An 18,920-nucleotide genomic window follows, 5' to 3' on the forward strand; every position below is an offset into this window, starting at 1 on the left:
GCACGCACACACGCACACATGCACACATGCACACACGCACACACGCACACACACCCCTTCCCCCTTTCGTCCCTTTCAGACTAGGCGCGTCTCAGAGGACTGGATTGAATGGGAAAGAACTGGGCCGTCTTTGTCATTAATCCTCCCCTCTTTCAGGCGAGCCAAGCTTCTTCCGGGTCAGCGACAATCCCCGGCACCCCAACCAGGCCCGCAGCCCCCCATAACGCTAGCCCCAGAGGGCGTGAGGGCCAGGTCCTCACCCCCCGCAGGTTGAGGGAGGGGAGGAGGGCCTGAAGCCGGGCGGGCGGCGCGCGAGGCGGGGAGGGAGGGAGGGAGGGAGGAGGAGGAGGAGGAGGTGGTGGAGGTGGTGGAGGAGGAGGAGGAGGAGGAGGAGAGCGCAGCTTCCCGCAGCTGGCGAGGAGAATGGGAGTGCGGGACGACAGACCGCCGCGGGGTGTCAAGGCCGCGGCCAAGCTCGCCAGACGCGGGGCAGGCGCCCGCCGCTTTTGAACCCGGGAGGGCGCGGCGGCGGCGGGCTGATCGCGGCGCGCGCGGGGCGCCGGGCGGCGGCCGAATGGAGTGGAAGGGCTCGGCGGCCGGGACCAAAGGGAACCCGAGCCCGCCGGGGGCCAGCGAGGTGCAGCGGCCGCCGCCGCCGCTGTGCGTCCCGGGCGGCGGCGGCGGCGGAGGGGCTCCGGCGCGGGGCCAGGCTGGGGCGGCGGCCGAGCCCGCCGAGTCCATCCGGCGCGCGCACGAGTTCAAGAGCCAAGGCTCGCAGTGCTACAAGGACAAGAAATTCCGCGAAGCCATCGGCAAGTACCACCGGGCGCTGCTGGAGCTGAAGGGGCTGCAGCCCGCCCCCGGGGAGCGGGAGCGGGACTCGCGTGCGGCCTCTCCGGCCGGGGCCCCCAACGCCCCCGGCCGCCTCTCGGAGGAGCAGAGCCGGACGGTGGAAGCCATCGAGATCGACTGCTACAACAGCCTGGCAGGTGAGCCGCGCCGCGCACCCGGCCCCTCCTCCCGGCCTCGCGGCCTCCCGGGCTCCCCGGCTCCCGCCCGCCGCGGGGCCCCCCTTCCGCGGCCCGGGCCTGGGGTCCAGCGGACCACGGCGGCGCCCCGCGGTGCGCGCTCCCCCGCCGGGACCGTGCTGCTCTGGGAGGAAGAACCTGGGAGGGGGGCGCTTTGGGAAAAGTGTGACTTTTAGCCTGATACCCTCCAAAACTCATTGTCATCCCGCGTCCCTTCCCCCGCAAGCCGCCGTAAATCGCGCCTATAAATAACCGGACGGAGACAGAAGGGATCCCAGCTGGCCTGGCGGCGACGGCTGCTACTATCACTCCCCAGGAGACGTGGGTCCAAGGCGGGGAGCAGCGCCAGGGCGGGCCACCCGCACCCACGGTAGATGCCCAGCCACTGCTCTCTCTGGGCAGGTACCCCTGGCGCCGGAGACGGTCCCCCCTCCTCCCCAGACAACCGCATCCCTAGGGGCGCGGCCCTTCCCCAAGTTCACTTGGCCCCGGTAGCAAAGGCAGTAGCAAAGGGAAGTTTGCCCAGATGCCTTCAACGTCTTGAGCAACATGGATTCCAAAATGCCACTTTTCTTCTCCCGGAGCCCAGCTGGGGCCCGGTTGCCAGGTGAAGAGGGCGATCTCAAAGGGAGCCTTCGGTCGAGGTTGGGCTGGGGCTGGGCCACGTTCTCGCTCTCCTGCCTCCCTCCCTCCTCACTCCGGGCAGTGTTGGTCCTCACACCGGCTGGCGGCTAGGTGCGCGGAGAGAGGGAGCCCTTCTGCTGGGACGAGAAGGGGAGGTAGGCATGCCCCCAGTTCGCTTTGGGGGTCGCGGGCCAAGTCAAACAGGATCTGAACATGCAACTTTGGCACAGGAAAATTTAAAGTCTCTAAAAAAAGGAAGAGACTGGGTCCTTCCGGGGCCATCCTCTTGGAAGGTGGGAGATGCTGACACAGGCAATGGCCTTGGATGTTGGGCGCATTCTCTCCTCTTCCCCCACCCCATTTGGTGGGATTTGGGCATGGTCCAGCTCCTCTGACCAACCAAACAAAAGTCCATGAACCCTTGAAATTGCCTAAATCAGCGATAGACATTGGAGCTGAGTAGGGTTGGGAGAGGGACTAGGTGTGGCTGGGGATGTGGCTAGAGTCCAGGCAGTTGGGGCATGAAAAAATATATATATTGATCATTCTGCTGTTCCCTTTGAGGTTCCTAGTGCCAGCCTGCCTTCCCATAATGCCATGTCCACTATTCTCTTTCATCAGGCAAAAACCCAGGCGCTTTGAAAATTGCCGTTTACAGAATTAATAGTAATAGCAGCAGCAGTGGTAGAAATGGTGGTGCTGGTAGCAGTTCTGGTAAAAACTGCAGCAGATGAAGTAGCAGTATAGCAAAGATGGGATATGTCAATCCCTTACAAGGTACAGCATGATTCCCTTTATTTCCTGTAAGTCTCTGGCATGCTTCTTACTGCCTGATGAATAGTTAAAGGGCAGAGTGGCTGTGGGTGGAGGAAGAGGCAGTTTGGATCACTAATGCAGTGATTTCAGAGTGGTAATGGAGTCATATTTGGTATTATCCATGGACATTCTGGGGTTGCCCCTCACCCCGTACTTTCGGCTGCTGTCCTGTGGCTAGCACTGCCCATCGCCCAGCCCAGAAGTGGTGGTTGTATTTCCATGGTGACACCAAAGATGTGTCTGTCCTTGGTCAGGCCAGCCCAGCCCAGTCAGGGCGGGGTTAAGATCTGGACAGCTGCCACCTACACTTTGGAAAACTTCAGTGTGTTGTGGGTAGGGGTGAAGTGGAAGAGCTGTCCACTCTGCTGCCTTCTCCAGTTCTTACCACTAATAATTTGTGTGCACTCTGCTAGGCCCTCTACATACATTGTCTTTTTAAATCCTTAAAACAACTCAATAAAAGAAATATGAGCATCCGTTTGGCAGAGAAAAAAAAACCTCTGCAGTTCTAGAGCCATGTCATTCCAAATCTACGTTCTTGTCATCACACCCTGCTAGGCAAAATCCGCATCCTCTAGTCTAGACTCTCTCCCCCTGGAGTCCAGTCTCAGATAGATGCTGGAGCCCTTACCCTCAGAAAATTCTGTTGGGAGCTCTCAGCCCTGGTAGCCAGGAGAAAGAAATACAGTATCTTGATTCAAAGTTCTGACAGGGCTGTTTCCAAATACTGACAACTTTCACATAAAGGAGCAGTCCTGTCAAAGCCCAAACAGGTATCCTGTATAGAAAATTCAACTGAGAGAAAGGACCCACCCAGAAGTCACCTGGAGAAGTAGAAACCTGATGGTTTCCTTTGGACAGTGCACAGGATCAGTTACTACTATTGCAGAGATCCTAGCAAACAGAAACGTGTCCTTTCTTGTGGGATTATAAAAGTAATACACACCTACAAAACGTATTGTCTTTTAGAAAATATCAAAAGGTTAAGGAAGAAAATAGAAAAGTCCCTTTAACCCCGCCACCTAAAGGAATCCATTGTGATATAGTTCCTTCCTCTATTTTTTTTTCTATACATAAATGTAAACTGTTTATAAACAAAGGACCTCCGGTATCCGGCTTTATTTCCACTTACCATATGTCCGAAGCATTTTACATCTCATTAAAATACTTTCATGAAGATTATTTTAAAGGGTGACATACATTTTTTAAATGTGCATTTATAGTTATTATTTAATGGAAAGGGAAGGAACAATGATTGCTGTTATTCTTGTTAGAGTCAGAACAGTGCAGTGTGGCCTGTAAGATGTCCTTCCCCTCTCGTGTGCCAGAAGGAAGCAGACAGCTACTGCAAGTTTGTTCTGGCAAAAAGGTAACTGACTTTTCCATTGGGGCTGCAGTGCCAGCTGAGAAGCCCAGCAGGCTCCAGGCGGGAGCAGTCTGAAGGTGTTCTCTCAAGGATCCATCCTCCTCTACACAGCTGTGCATAGAGGGAGAGGTTTGGGGGTTAGAAGGCATTTGGGCTAGCCCGGAAGTACCTGCAGGAATAGGCTGTGTTGCTAAGGGTATCACAGCACTAAGCAATAGACTGTTGTGAAGCTTCTGGAGGAAACTAGGTTCAATGGATTCTTGTACTCTGCATGGAAGGCTCCAAGACAATAACGAGGGGGCAGCCAGGGAAAAAATCCATTTGAATGACTTCAAGGGACCACATGAAGGGTGTGCAGGCAATTTGCTCATAGTGGTAGTCTGTTCTGGATGGGCGTTTCTTCTGATTAGTAGGGATCTGGCCAGTGGTACAAGATGCCAGGACTTGGTTATGTATATTCTATTCTGTAAGAAATTCAAGGAAAGAGATGGGAAGCATCTTGTTCCTTAAGAATTCTAATGTCTTTGATACAATGGTTAGAAAAGACTTCCTCACTTGCCTGGGGCGGTATAGGAATCTATTCCTTACCAAGGCTGCAAAGGAAGCATGTATTGGCCTGTTGATCAACTCCTCTTGACCTTCAACAAAACAGGACTCCCCCGGGGCCTTGGAAATGTCCTATGCAGAACCTCTTGAAGGGCAGAGCCTTTTGCTCTATAGCTGTTCCTGTGGGGCTGTGGTGGCCTCCGCTGGGGTGTGATCAAAAGGTTGCAGCACATAATGACTTTGTTGGTATTTTCCAAATGATGTTTGAGACTGAAATACCAGTGGTGATTGGTGCAGACAGGCCATGGCATTGCATCTAAAGACAAGATGGGAGTCAGCCCAGGCCTCTGTCCACGGCATACACTGTGACTTTGGGTAAGCCCCTACCGTGTCATTTTACCTCCATTTTCCCATCCATTTAGAGCTATGTTTGGGAGAGATTTTTTTTTAGTTTATTGTACCAAAGGGGAAAATAATCTCCATTGGTCCCAATTGAAGCCCAGAACAGGGTCTAGAGAAGCCACACTGGGAAAAGGCCTTGGATGGAAACCAGTTTTATCAGTGCTTATGGACATGACTTAAAGCCATGGGACCAGGGCCAGGTACATAATTTGTGGGGCCCAGTGCAGACTGGAACTGTGGGGCTCCTTGTTCAAAAGTCAGGGGAGAAATGTCATTAAAGTTCTTAAAAGGTAAAGCGTTTTTCTTTCTCTCATGCTGTCTCTCTCCCTTGACTTGACGCGGTGTTTTTATTTGCTATTTAATGTCAATATAAGAACATTAAAAATTTAAATGATTGGCATGCGGTTTAATGCTCATCTTTATACTGTGCAGTGCCACTTTTAAATGGATATACAAGAGCACTTAACTTGTATATGGAATCATATAAATTACACATTTCACATTTTGTAGTTTATAGATGCATATTATTCTTATTAAAACAGTGGAAATGCTGACAAAACAAACTCAGCTCTTTTTATTTCACTTCTTTATATGCAAACTTTATGTACACACTTTCTATCAGGCTTGGCTTTCTGATGAGTAAAAAAGGAAAAGGAACTGTACGTTTCCCTAACTCTTTCTTCCTATGTCATCATTTTCAGCCTGAGTGGTTGGCTAATACAGGGACATGACATAAGTAGGAAAGCTATGACAACACTATTGCTTTCTTTTCTGCATTTGAAGCAATTTCTGGATTGAATGGAAAGCCTAGTTTCTTGGGGCCGTCAGCACCTCTGCTTGCTTGTAGAGCTAAAACTCTTACCGTGTACTCGAGTTGGATCCTTCTAAACTGTCAAGCATTGTGAATCCATTGGAATTCTGTGCTCATTGGGCGCCATGATTGCTATCTGCAAATAGGGCTGCAAGGAATGATGTGCCTATCTCTTTTGCTCATGTTTATGCTCCCTCGTCCCATCAGACTTCACTTACAAAACACAATTTCAAAGATAAAGTTATTAAGAATTTTAACAAGGCAACAGCAGAGCATTAAGTCAAATACAGGGCCCTTCTGTGTATGAGTCTTGTGTGACTATATAAGTCGCCCACCCTTGAAGGGGCACTAGATGACTAGGTGGAAGCAACTAAAGTGGGCACAATTAGATATAGACTCTGAGGCAGACAAAGGGTGTTCAATAGAAATTGTTGTGGAACCAACGAAACAAGCAAAAAGATAGATGAATTACAAATGCAAGGACTCAGTGGTAAAAAGGAGGTCAAGAGCTAGAGACAAGAGGTAACCTGGTAGCCAGAAGATGAGTCGTTGGGGTAAGAATTGGTCAAAGGAAGAGGAAAGAAGGAAGGCTTTATGCTAAGATGCTCAGGCAATATCTTGCCATCTGGATGGGAGAACCTGCCTGGCCAAATCATTGTTGACCTGAGGCTGTTTGTTGGGCAGCACCTTGACCAATAAATCGTAAGACTGTAAATGTAGCCCTAACTGGTTTGGCTTAGTGGATAGAGCATCGGCCTGAGGCCTGAAGGGTCCCAGGTTCGATTCCGGTCAAGGGCATGTACCTTGGTTGTGGGTACATCCCCAGTAGGGGTGTGCAGGAGGCAGCTGATCGATGTTTCTATCTCATCCATGTTTCTAACTCTCTATCCCTCTCCCTTCCTCTCTGTAAAAAAAAAAAAAAAATCAATAAAATATATTTTTTAAAAAGACTGTAAATGTAGCTTCTAAGACCATCTTCCAAAAAAAGATGTGAGAATTGAAACTTGTAGAATGCTTTCAAGGAAAGAACATTCTGAATGTAGACTTGGGGCAGAGTTTCTCAAGTGGATTCTGAAGCTACTTGGTTTACATCCAAGGGAAATGAAAACTCATCAGGACATCTTGAAGTCAGAGTTTCTATAGCCAGATACAAGGGAGTGCCCTATCCAAGGCAAGGGGATTCGGCTGCAGCCCAGACAGGAAGGCCAAGAAGATCTCTCCTTCCAGCTGTTTTCTTTCACCGCCAGGCTATGCCTACTCCAAGCATCTAGGATGAAAACCAAATGTTTCAACAAAACCAATCAGCAATTTCCTAATTAACATAGAGGAAATATAACTTGGTGAACAGAGACTTGCACTACAAGTTCTGGCTCTAATATGCTGGGTGCCTTGGGTCAAGGCATTTGACCTCTTGGGCCATGGGTTTCTGATTTATAAAAAACCTAGGGTTGGATTCCAGGTTCTCAAGGGTCCTTTCCAGCTCTTAAAGGAAAATTTCTCTCTAGATGTGAAGGCAGTCTGGCAGCGGCACCTGTCACCCCATTGATCACCAGGGTTGATTAGGCTGATCTGGCTGGCTAGGCGGTGTCACCTCCCTCCCTCCCTGCTCCACGTGCATCCCTCCTGCAACTACACACGGGGTCAAAGAGGAAGACCTTCCCAGCTAGAGGAGGATCGCCCTCCCGTCAAGGGTATACAAGTAGCCGCACTCCCCTGCTAGAACCTCCAAACAAGCTCTCGGCGTCCATTTGCAGAGCACAGGGTAGTCAAGCTTCCAAGGCTCCAGACACATCCAAATGAGGCACTGCCTGTGGCCGTCCGCCATTCGTTATGAACGCTGTGGCCCTTAACACAGAATGGGGTCGTTCTGTGTGGGCGATACAGACCCGTCTCCAAAATTGGTTATTACATGCAAAGGCAGAAATGCAGAACAGCGTTTAATATGATTCACTTGTGTAAAAAAGAAATAAAAGACATAAACCAGCATAAGAATATACGATAGTGTAGTGTTTGCATTCAAGATTATCTGAGCAGTCCCCTGGATCTGTCTCTTGCTTCAAAAATGTTTGGATGGAACAGGGACGCTCCTTCTTCCAGCCTCCTACCACCCTCCAACCTCTTTCCCAGTTACCACCTTTAGAACCTTCTCAACCATCCTCAGCCTCTGAGACCAGCCAACACCATTCTTTTTTTTTTTTTTGGTTTAACTCCTTATTGCCGAACAACCATGAGCTCCCACATTGGTCAAAATTATTCCACTGGGGTGGAGGCTGCGGTCAACCATCTGGTAAACCGGCCTCTGTGAGCCCCCTACACCTACCTTTCTCTGGGCTTCTGTTTCCACTGTGACCATGTGGCTCTGGAGGGCCTGGACCACCTCGTCCTCAAGAAGGCAGAGAAGAAGCCCGAGGGCACCAAGTGTCTCTTAAGGATGCAAAACCAGCTCTGTGTCCACATTCTCTTCTCGGACGTGCTGAAGCCTTCCCAAGGTGAGTGGGGGCAAAACCCAGGACACCAGGAAAGCTGCTGTGGTCCTGGAGAGGAACCTGACCCAGGCCCTTTGGGATCTAGATGCCCTGGGTTCTATCCTCACAGACCCTCATCTCCTGGCTTCCTAGAGAACCACTTCCTGGATGAGGAGGTGAAACTCATCAAGAAGATGGGCGACACCTGACTCAACTCCGCAGGCTGGCGGGCCTCACCTGGGCTGGGCCAGTATCTCTTGGAAAGGCTCACCCTCATGGGAGACTAGGAGCCTTTGGAGCCCAGAGGCCCCTCTGCATCCCCCTGGTGTCTGGCCTCTGCCTGAGCTTCTCCCTGCAACCTCTAAGCAGCCTTTTAACCACCCTGGAGCCTTCCTCCATGTCTTGGACCAAATGGGAGCAATAGAGCTTTTGGCAGCAAGAAATAAACAAACACTGAAATCATACAAGTGAAGCTGTTAACTGCACTTGAAAAGGGGATGAGGCAGAAGAATTGCAGACAGAGACTAACTTTTTTATTCTTCAGATTTTATTGTTTTTAGAGTATTTTAAGACTCACAACAAAATTGAGAAGGCACAGATATTTCTTATTTTCTCCCTGCCCCCACACAGGCATAGCCTCCCCCACTGTCAACATCCCCCACCAGAGTGGTACATTTGTTACAATTGATGACTACATTGAAACGTTGTAATGACTCCAAGTCCAAGGTTAAGGTTAGGGTTTGCTTGTGTGTAGTACGTTCTCTGGGCTTAGACAAAATATATGATATGTACCCATCATATATTCTAGAGTGTTTTCACTGCCCTAAACTTCCCCGTGCTCAGTCTGTTCATCCTATATCTCCCGCTCTAACCCCTGGCAAACACTGACTTTTGTTTTTACTGTTCTCCATGGGTTTGCCTTTTCCAGAATGTCATGTAGTTGGAATCATACAGTGTGCAGCCTTTTCCGATTTGCTTCTTTCACTTAGTAACATACACTTAAGGTTCCTCCATGTCTTTTTTAACTTTTTATTTTAAATCTTTCTCCGGTGTTTGACTTTTCTAACTATATGCAGAATTGCTTTTATGTTTTAAGAAAAAACGATGACAGAATTATCTGTGTAGAGAAATCATAGTTTTGCTTTCTTTTTATTTTCCTGAAGAAAACCCACCTTATAAACATAATTTTTAATGCCATTCTGGATATTAGCTATGCCTTGTCGATGCGTGTCTGATGGTAATGCCGAAGATGTCAAGCAACATGATCCCAAATTTTCTCTTAATATCCCATCCAAACACTGTTGAAGCAAGAGACAGATCCAGGGGACCGCCGAGGGGACTGAGCTTCTCCCTGCAACCTCTAAGCAGCCTTTTAACCACCCTATAGCCTTCCTCCATGCCTTGGACCAAATGGGAACAATAGAGCTTTTTGCAGCAAAAAAAAAAAAAGAAAAGAAAAGAAAACTGAAATCATACAAGTGAAGCTGTTAACTGCACTTGAAAAAGGGATGAGGCAGAAGAATTGCAGACAGAGACTAACTTTCCCCACCAGAGTGGTACATTTGTTACCCCAGCCCACACACAGGGCTAGATCCTGGCAGCATGGTACTCCCCGCCCCCTTAGGGGGGTGCCCTTCTGCACTCAGGAGCATGTTCGTGACAGTTTGAACCTGCTGGTGAGTCAGGGAAGAGAGCTGGGTCAGAGCCCGTGATATACCCGGTCCTGGTCAGGGGTGATGTACCTCTGGTGTCAATGAAGGACGGTGTGGGTGCTCAATGTCCAAGACTCTGTGGCCCCTGAGCCCAGTGATGGCTCCGGCACAGCAGCCTGAGAGCATCGGAAGGAAACTCACTCGTTTGCAGAGTCTTTTCCGGAGGCTCCTCTTGGCTCTTCACAGGCCGAACTTAATCCTTTCGGTTCTCCTCAAAACGCGGCATGGGGGCAGCGGGAACCAGGGGTCTGGCCCAGATCCTGCTGCTCACGTGCTCTGTGACTGTGGACAAGTCACACATCTCTGCGCTGCAGGTTCCCCTTCCGTAAACAGCGCAGGTCAGATGCCCGCCAGGTCTCCTTTTAGACGAGTTAAACATCTAGTATTTCGACGGCCCTCGAGCCCCCTCCCCACTTGGCCGTCCTCTCTGGTAACAGCCAGATTTGGTAAGGAAACCGGAAGCAAGCTCTCTTTTATTCCAATTTCCTGGTATGTGCTGACGAGGAATCACTAAAAGATCTCAACTAAGATGTCTAAGGCAACCCTTGCCAATTGGGGAATAGACCAAAAGAAGGCCGCGGCCTCCCAGGATGATAGAGGCCGACAGCACATCTGGGAGATGCCAGGGTGGGGGTTGGGGGCCTAGATACAATAGTATCTGGGTCCCAGAATCTAAACTGATGGCACCAAATGTTACCTATTACTACTATATACAGTATTCCCAGATTATTCCAAAATTCAGACTTCGATTGTGAGCAGGCAGCCATTCACCATCAGAAACCTGGCAATACTGGCTACATTAGACCAAGACATCCTAATGGCAAGAAGAAAAAAAAAAAAAGCTTTTAAGAAATGGACTGGCAGTACCAAGAGTTTCCGTGAACAGTTTGGCTAAGGGATAGCACCTCAGAGTTGCCGCCCTGGGGCCAAGGCCGGAGGTCCCTGAGGAATGAGCATTTTGGGATGTGATTCTGGGCCTCTTGCTCAGGCTGAGTCAGAACTGAGCTCCTTTCTCGAATGGACCTGCACCCCCAGGTGGTGGAGGCCACTGGGTCTTGGGAACTTGTGAGGACTCTTCCCAGACATCTACATAAGGAGAGGACTGTATCCCTGTGTGTGCCAGTGAGGACAGGAAGGAGGAGGGGGGATCCAGAGGAACCGGAGGCAGCAGACCTAGACCCCAGGAAACCTGCGGGGCATGTAGGCCCAATGGAAAAGAACTTCAGGTGGCATAAGAGGGTCTGGGTTTGAATCCTGACTTCCCATCAACTCCCCCGTTAACCTTGCACAGGTCCCCACCTTACACAGGTCTGTTTCCATTACGGCATGGAATAATATGTACCACACAGGATTGTGATGGTGAGTAACATTAAATGATGCAGGCACACATGCCTAGCACAGTGCCTGGTGTATAACAGATGCTTACTACATGATGGTTATACATAAATGTAACGCCTACTCCAGGAGGTACTAAAGCAGGAAAGTATGTGAGAGGGGAGGAAAAAGGGACCTAGCAAAGGAAGCTGTGGGGGAATATGGGAAGCAAGTGAGTGGGTCAGGGAAGTTTTACCTCCCTGAGTGGCTGCAGGACAGGGGAAGCGAGCAAGGTGTGAACCAACAGCTTTCAGTGTGGTATTTCCTACCTGGTGCATTCTTGGGCCTAATGGGGGGGAGTAGGGGGAACATGGGGATGGGTAGAGGGTGCTGAATGAGCGAGTGACCCACCAGGCTTCCTCTGCAGGGCAGCTGAGCTCCAGAAGAACCAAGGGCTCTTGGGCCAGGGGGCGCTGTGCCTACTTCCAGCTTCTCAGCCGATAGGCCGGTCCAGGAAACACTTAGAAACTGCTGGGTTCTAGGCAGACAGGCCTCTGGCCTGAGATTGTGCCAGCGAATATGCCTCAGTTAGACAGCGGCTGCTCTCAGCCACTTCCGTACTCTGCCCCAGGGTTCTCTGACCCTTTCTTTGAACTGAACCAGCAGCGCAAGAACCTCGGGCTCTCCCACAAGTCAGACCAGCTCAGACTGAGAGCAGAGAATGAGGAGTTGCCAGGAAGAGCAGATCCACGCTCTGATCAACCCGTTCTCGGGGAGCTTCACAAGAAGAGGCTTCCTGGTGGGGAGGGGAAATGGAGGAAGTCAAGGCCTGGGAGAGAGGGAGACGTGAGGCGAGGCTGCGAGGCTGGCAGCCTCGTGTCTGCGCTGCCCGCTCTGTACGCCTCGTGCTTGTGCCAACTTCCGGAACTCCTTCTGGATGTCGAACCGGGAATCCCCTGGCTTGACCAGGGCTCCTCCTGCATTTGAAAGCGCTAGCAAGTGTGCGCCTTGGGCCTCCTTTTAGTCCTGCCTCCAGGTGCTCCTCCACCAGACTGCCCAGCGTCCTCTGGGCCTGGGTCCCCGAGGCAGTGCCCCCTGAGCAGGCAGTGCTTTCTGCGCTGGAAAGCAGCAGCCTCTCTCGCACCTCTCCTCCCTGCTGTCTGTGAAGACATCACGGGCAGGGGTGATGTTCAAAAACAGCTTTCTAATTACAAAAGGCAAACATCGTCATCGCAGAAGGTAATTGAAAATAAATGACATTCAAATCAGAAAATAAAACTCAACTTGTCACCCTCCATCCCAAGATGCCCACTCTTTCCTGTTTGGGTTTATTTCCTTCCAGTCTCCCCTCTGTGTGTGTGTGTAACATGTATATGTCAACCAAAAATCAGCCAGCCCACTTCGAGGTCGACCTCTCTCCAGCTTATTTATAAAAGCAGGGGTTTGCCCAGCTGGTGTGGCTCAGTGGTTGAGCATTCACCTATGAACTAGGAGGTTACAGTTTGATTCCCAGTCAGGGCACATGCCAGTGTTGCAGGCTTGATCCCTAGTGTGGGGAGTGTAGGAGGCAGCTGATCAATGATTCTCATCATTGATGTTTCTATCTCTCTACCTCTCCCTTCCTCCCTGAAATCAATAAAAATAATAAAAAAGGAATCATCCTTATCAAGTTAAAATAACATTATCCTACCTAATAATAGACAAATATGCAAATTGACCACACCTTCGCTATGCCCAACCCATGCCCACCAGCCAATCAGGGCGAGTATGCAAATTACCCAACCAAGATGGTGGTTAATTTGCATACGCTGAGGGAGGGAGGAGTGAAGACTGAAGACAACTTAGAAGGAAGAGGGAGGAAAAGCAGAAAGCAAGGTGGCTGCCAGAGGGAAAGCCCGGGCGGGGCGGGGCGGGGCAGAGCGGGGCGGGCGGCAGTGGCGTGCGCAGGTGCAGGCGCTGCGGCCACAACAGCAGCGGCAGCGGCAGCGGACGCGGCCGCAGCGGCCGCTTGCAGGATTCTTCCTGCAAATGGGCTACTAGTCTATAATAATAAAAGCATAATATGCAAATCAACCGAACGACCAAACAGCAGAACGACCATCTGGATGACCTTCCGGACGACCATGCTATGACACGCATAGGCACCAGGCCAGCCAAAGCCAGTGCAATGCGATTGGTTGGGGGGCCCTGCCATTGTCCCATGATCACCCTACAGAGGGAGGCCCAGGCCACCGGCCAGTGACACTATGGCGGGTGTGCGGGGCCAGCCAGTGATTGCCCCGCAGAGGGAGGCCCAGGTCAGCCAAGCAATCATACCCCATGCCTGTCACCCACAGAGGGAGGTGACCAGTGGCGGGGGAATGGGGACAGTGCTGCACAGATGGCAAGCAGTGGCAGCGGCGGGGGCAGGCCCAGCTGCCGGCAGCCAGGGGAAGGAAAGCCCCGATAGGCCCTGATCGCTGGCCAGGCCTAGGGACCCAACCCGAGGGGTCCTGAATTGCAAGAGGGTGCAGGCCAGGCTGAGGGACACACACACCCCCATGCATGAATTTTGTGCACCAGGCATCTAGTATGTATGTGTGTGTGTGTGTGTGTGTGTGTGTGTGTGTGTGTGTGTGTATATATATATATATATATATATATATATATATATATATATAAAAAGCAGGGGTTTGCCTCACATGTGCTGGGCCGCTGCTGGGAACCCCACCTCCTTTTCTTCCTCAGCCCCCACAGGATGCTGCCGTCCACCTGGGGGTCAACCAAGGGCCAGTTCTGCTTCCCCTCATTGCTTCTCACATCCCTTGGTGTCACATCGGGCTGTAGTCACACCAGCTTTTACTGAAGGTTACAGGACGCAGAAGGAGTTTCCATCTCAGAAACAGAATATTCAAAATTCTTTTTCCTAAAACTCACTTGACCACCAGGCTACCAGGAATTTCTTATTGACTTCTCACCTTGTGTGGCAGGTCCCACCTCCCTACCGAGCTTCTCAGCTGTTCCCCCCTCCAGCTCCTCTTCACATCCTAGGTTCTCCTACTTTCAGATTCCTATCATTTCCTATGCAGAGACGTTTGGCCATCTTTGCATCTCAAATCTTCGCTTCCTCATGAAGCAGTTGATGAGGGTATTCTAAAAATAAGGTAATTTCTTCCCTAAGAAGCATTCTGATGCCTACTGTTACAAATTCTACACACACACACACACACACACACACACACAAGGCTCGCGCGTGCACACACACTTTCCATAAGATTCCATTCTACTGCACAACTTTTACAACCTTTATTTTTTTCTACCAATAATTTCCATGGGAAATGTTTTTTCAGTGCCATTATGTATTTTTCTATGGCATGATTTTAATGTCTGTGTCATGTTCCATTATACCAATGTCCTGTTATTTATTTAGGCGGTTTCCTGCTGATAGATATGTAGGTGGTTTCCAACACTTTGCTCTGCACACACAGAGTTGCCACAGAGAAACCACAGAAGTGCTTTCTCTACACTCATGCCTGTGAACTAACTTCTCCCCACATATCACTGGTGACATGGTGGTTGCTCCGGTGTCATGGAGGGATGGTGGGAGAGGCCATGGAACAGGAGAGATGTTGCTGGGGTCACAGAGAAATGGCAGAAGTGGTGATAAGGACAGGGGAGGCATTCTTTAGAGTCCAAAAAGAGAACAGGATGGAACTTTGGTTTCTGAGATTCCCCCCTCACCCATCCTGGCTCAGAATTCCTGCCAAAGGGCATGGCATGTGTCGTTGGCCAGAGCCAACAAGGAAAAAATCATGTTGGGCAATGGATTTCTTCTGAATTATTTCTGGGCATATACTCATTATGACATTCCAAATGGCCCAGCTGGTCCCATTAAAGTCCCACTTCCAACCCAAGAAAGGGGTGTTAAGGAAGACTCCAACAGAAATAACCCTGTCAGCCTTCTCCCTGCGACTCCCATCCCTCTCTGAGTATACCGCATTGAGATCAAGAGTGAGAGGGGCCACGGGTGGGATAACTTGTACGGATGCTCCATCACACCAGGTCTATGCCTTCCCTCATGAACAGTGGCCTGTGACAGGCACCAAAAAACTGAGCTGACTTCAGGCTTTGGCATTACAGCTCTCTTGAGCAGATTCCAATATGCCTTAAAGGACTAGCAACATAAGCCTTCTGCCTTTAAGATTTTTCGATTGGCTTTTCCCCTTACCTCTTCTACCTGCCACTTTGACAGCAGTACTGGCCAACAAAGGGTGCATAAGAATATAAAGTCGTTGAAGATATCAACACCTTCCGAATGCTGTCCCTTTTCCTCCTAAAGCTCTGGGCACAGGCCATGATGAATGCCTCCTTATGGAACACCTTGACTAAGAGCCTCTGCCCAGGATTGTGCAGAGATGGTGAGAGGGGTGCAGCAGCCCTTGTTTGAGCAGTCTTGGAATGCAGGGGTTGGTGGGGGGAGGGGGCATCCAAGAGAAGAATTCAAAGGGTCAGAAAACAAAGAGCAACTTGGGGATGGTGAAAAGCAGAGGTCTCCAAGGACAGCGTTGCTAAAACAGAGAAAACAAAAGAAACACTTGGCAGTGTTTGCATCAATCAAATGCAAGCTGTGCTAGATTGGAAAAAAAAAATAGGTCAGAAATGACAGTGAGTGGCATCCGAGGGGAGTCAGCCCACTAGGTAAAGCCAAAGGACTCCTGGTAGAGGGAAGGACTCTTTACCTGGGCACCAGGCAGGGCAGGTATAGCATGAACAAGGACACTGCCATCCTACTTTTGTCCTAGCTTCTCAGGGCCTTTGGCTTGGAAGAGGCCTTTAGAGATCAGCGTGTCCAGGTTTCCACTCTTTACCACCAGCTCTGCAGGAGTGGAATCAACACGGGACTTGGGCTGAGACAACCCTGGCTCTTTCCCTACAAGTCAAATGGCCTCGGCAAGTCACTTAACTTCCCCCGGAAGCTTCTGGAAGCAGGGCTAAAAGTACCTATTTCCCAGAATCACTGTGAGGGTCAGTGAGTTGTATAAGACCACACAAATGTTAGGTATTGCTACTTTTTGAGCATACAATATGTGCAAATCACTACGATGTGGTTTTGCTGTGAGGGGACTTAGAGATGCCCTACCTACGGATGCTTGTCTGGAAGGGCGAAGGAGACATGGTCCATTAATAACTGCAGGGATGGGCATCTCCTGAGTCTAGTCTGTGGCTGTGAAAAGTAATTTTTCCCGGGAAAATGAAAGTGTCAACTGGACGATCGTATCTGTAGATTTGACCGCGTCAGAAAAAGACTCCCCATCATGTTGTGTGAAAGCATTACTATTAGATAGTGGTGGGTATGTGTGTGCGTGCTATAATCCATAGGTAATAGAAAAATGATAACTTCTCAGCAAGTTAGAAATGGAGGGAAAGTACCTAATCTTGATAAAGAGCATCTACCAAAAATCTAAAGCTAACATCATACTTAATGGTGAGAAGCTAAATTCTTTCCCTTATGACCCAGGAATTGCACTCTTGGGCATTTATCCTAGAGAAATGAAAGCTGTCTGTGAATATTCATAGAAACATTATTCATATAACCCAAAACAGCCCAAATGTCCTTCATCATATGAATGGTCAAACAAACTATGGTACATCCATGCCATGGAATACTACTCAGCAATAAAAAGGAATGAATATGGATCCATGAAACAATTGGATGTATCTCAAGGGGGTTATGCTGAGTGAAGGAAAAAGAAAAAACAAGTTCCAAAAGACTTCATACTGTATGATTCCATTTATATAACACTTTGAGATGTTCATTTTAGGATTGGAGAACAGATTAATGGTTGTCAGGGGTTAAAGAGGAGGTGGGATACAGGAAAGACATGGATGTAGTTATAAAAGGGCACCAGGAGGGATCCTGTGGCGATGGAACTGGTCTGTAACTTAACTGTGGAGGCAGAGGAACCTACAAATGTGATAAAATGATGTATAACTAAACACATGCACACTCGCGTTCAAGTGAAGCTAGGGAAACCTGAGTGAGATCTATGGATCGTATCAGGGTCAATATTATAGTCAATATTAGTAGCCCTGCACACAAATCCATGCGCCAGTAGCTCTCTGGGGGGCCTGGACACTCCGTGCCCGCTGCCCAGAGGCTTTCCGCAGCCCAGAAGCCCATCTGTGGCTGGGCGCAGAACATTTGCCTCGTCACCATGGCGACAAAGCAAGCATTCCACCAGGCTGCTCATGATGCCTGCTATCAGCAACTGCCCCCCTCCCGGGCCTGGGGAACTCCGGTGGGGCTGAGAAGACTGGACGCCACCATCTTGTGTCTATGGGCACCGCCATCTTTGTGATGGTTAATTTGCATATTACCCTCTTATTAGATAGGATATTGTATTACAGTTTCATAAGATGATACCATTGGGAGAAAACCGAGTAAAAGGTACATGGGGATCTCTCTGTATTATTTCTTACAACTGTATGTGAAGCTACAACTACCTCGATAAAAAAATTTTTTTTAATTAAAAATAATGTTGTGGGGGTTAGTTTGCAAGCACCAGGTAAGTTAGGAGCTGTCTCAGGAAGAAACCAGAGATGTGTCGTGTCAGCTGTATTAGGATAACAGTAGACTCACAATGAAATCGGAGATCCTGGTGGTTTTAGAACTTAAAAAAAAAAAAGTGTTGGTGGACACTCTGCACTTGGTTTCTCTTTGAATGCAGAGAAACAAGTGGGGTAGAAGGTTCTGGAGCATTCTATAGGAAGCTTCCAGGTGAGAAGTATACAGATAAAGTGAGCACCGATTGGCACCATCAGGTCTCACAGGTAAGCCTCACAAGAATCAGAACTCAGGACTCAAATCTACCTGATGAAGGAACTGAGTTAAAATTCACTACAGGCCGTTGAACATCCTAGGAGGGCAGTGTGCGTGATGCTTGAGCACAGCTTTAGGTGCCAGAAGGCTTAGGCTCAAATCCTAGCCCCGACTCATATTAGCTTTGTGATCTTGGGCAAGTGACTAAACTTCCTTGGGCCTCAGTTTTTCCATCTGGAAAGTGGGAAAAATACTAGAACCTCAGTGCCTGGCCTATTCATGCTTAATAATCTGCTCTTACTCTCATTACCCTTCTGGGAGGATGGATGAAACATCTCAGCCTCCTGTTTCTCCATTTCCCTGGCCTGGTCTCCTCTTCTCCGGTGAGAAGTCTCCAATCACTATGAAGAGAAAAGCCTAAAGTGTCCCAAGTTGACTAAGAACAATTGTTTGTCCACCTGTACAGATTTTCACATGGCCATCTGGTGGGTAATCCTGGAGCTCCCCATGGCTGTCCTGGGTTCTAAAAGTTTAACCAATTATATGGTTTTTAAGAAACATATATCCAAAATGCTAGAATATACCAGCTCAGGAAACAAGGAGGCCCACCTATAGGTGCCCATTAAAAATGTGGATTACTGCCTTGCCTGTGTGGCTCAGTTGGTTAGAGCATCCTCCTGTACAACAAAAGGTTGCCAGTTCGATTCCTGGCCAGGGCACATACCTAGGTTCCATCCCCTGACTGGGTGCATACAGGAGACAACTGATCAATGTTTCTCTCATATATCAGCCTCTCTCTCTCTCTCTCTCTCTCTCTCTCTCTCTCACTCTCTCTTTCTCTCTCTCTCTTCATACCTCTCCCTCTAAAAGCAGTAAAACATATCCTGGAAGAAGATAAAAAATTATCAATAAAAAGGTGGATTACTGGACCCTTGGGAATCTGCGAATCTACATTGCCCAGCATGGGGTCTGGGAATCTCCATCTACACTAATAAAAGAGAAACATGCAAACTGACCATACCTCTGCTACACCCACA

General features: G+C 49.3%; 1 protein-coding gene across 1 annotated transcript in view; it reads left to right on the top strand.

Moving 5' to 3' along the window:
* The first annotated feature begins 406 nt into the window (after positions 1-406).
* Positions 407-18,920, top strand: part of TTC9 (tetratricopeptide repeat domain 9) — a 32,429-nt gene continuing 13,915 nt past the window's right edge. Inside the window, exon 1 of the mRNA XM_079769774.1 lies at positions 407-989. Within this exon, the coding sequence (XP_079625900.1) occupies positions 575-989 (415 nt within the window). The 5' untranslated portion in view covers positions 407-574. The remainder of the gene's footprint in view (positions 990-18,920) is intronic.

This window comes from Cnephaeus nilssonii, assembly GCF_951640355.1.
Source record: "Cnephaeus nilssonii genome assembly, chromosome: 4".
NCBI lineage: Eukaryota > Metazoa > Chordata > Mammalia > Chiroptera > Vespertilionidae > Cnephaeus > Cnephaeus nilssonii.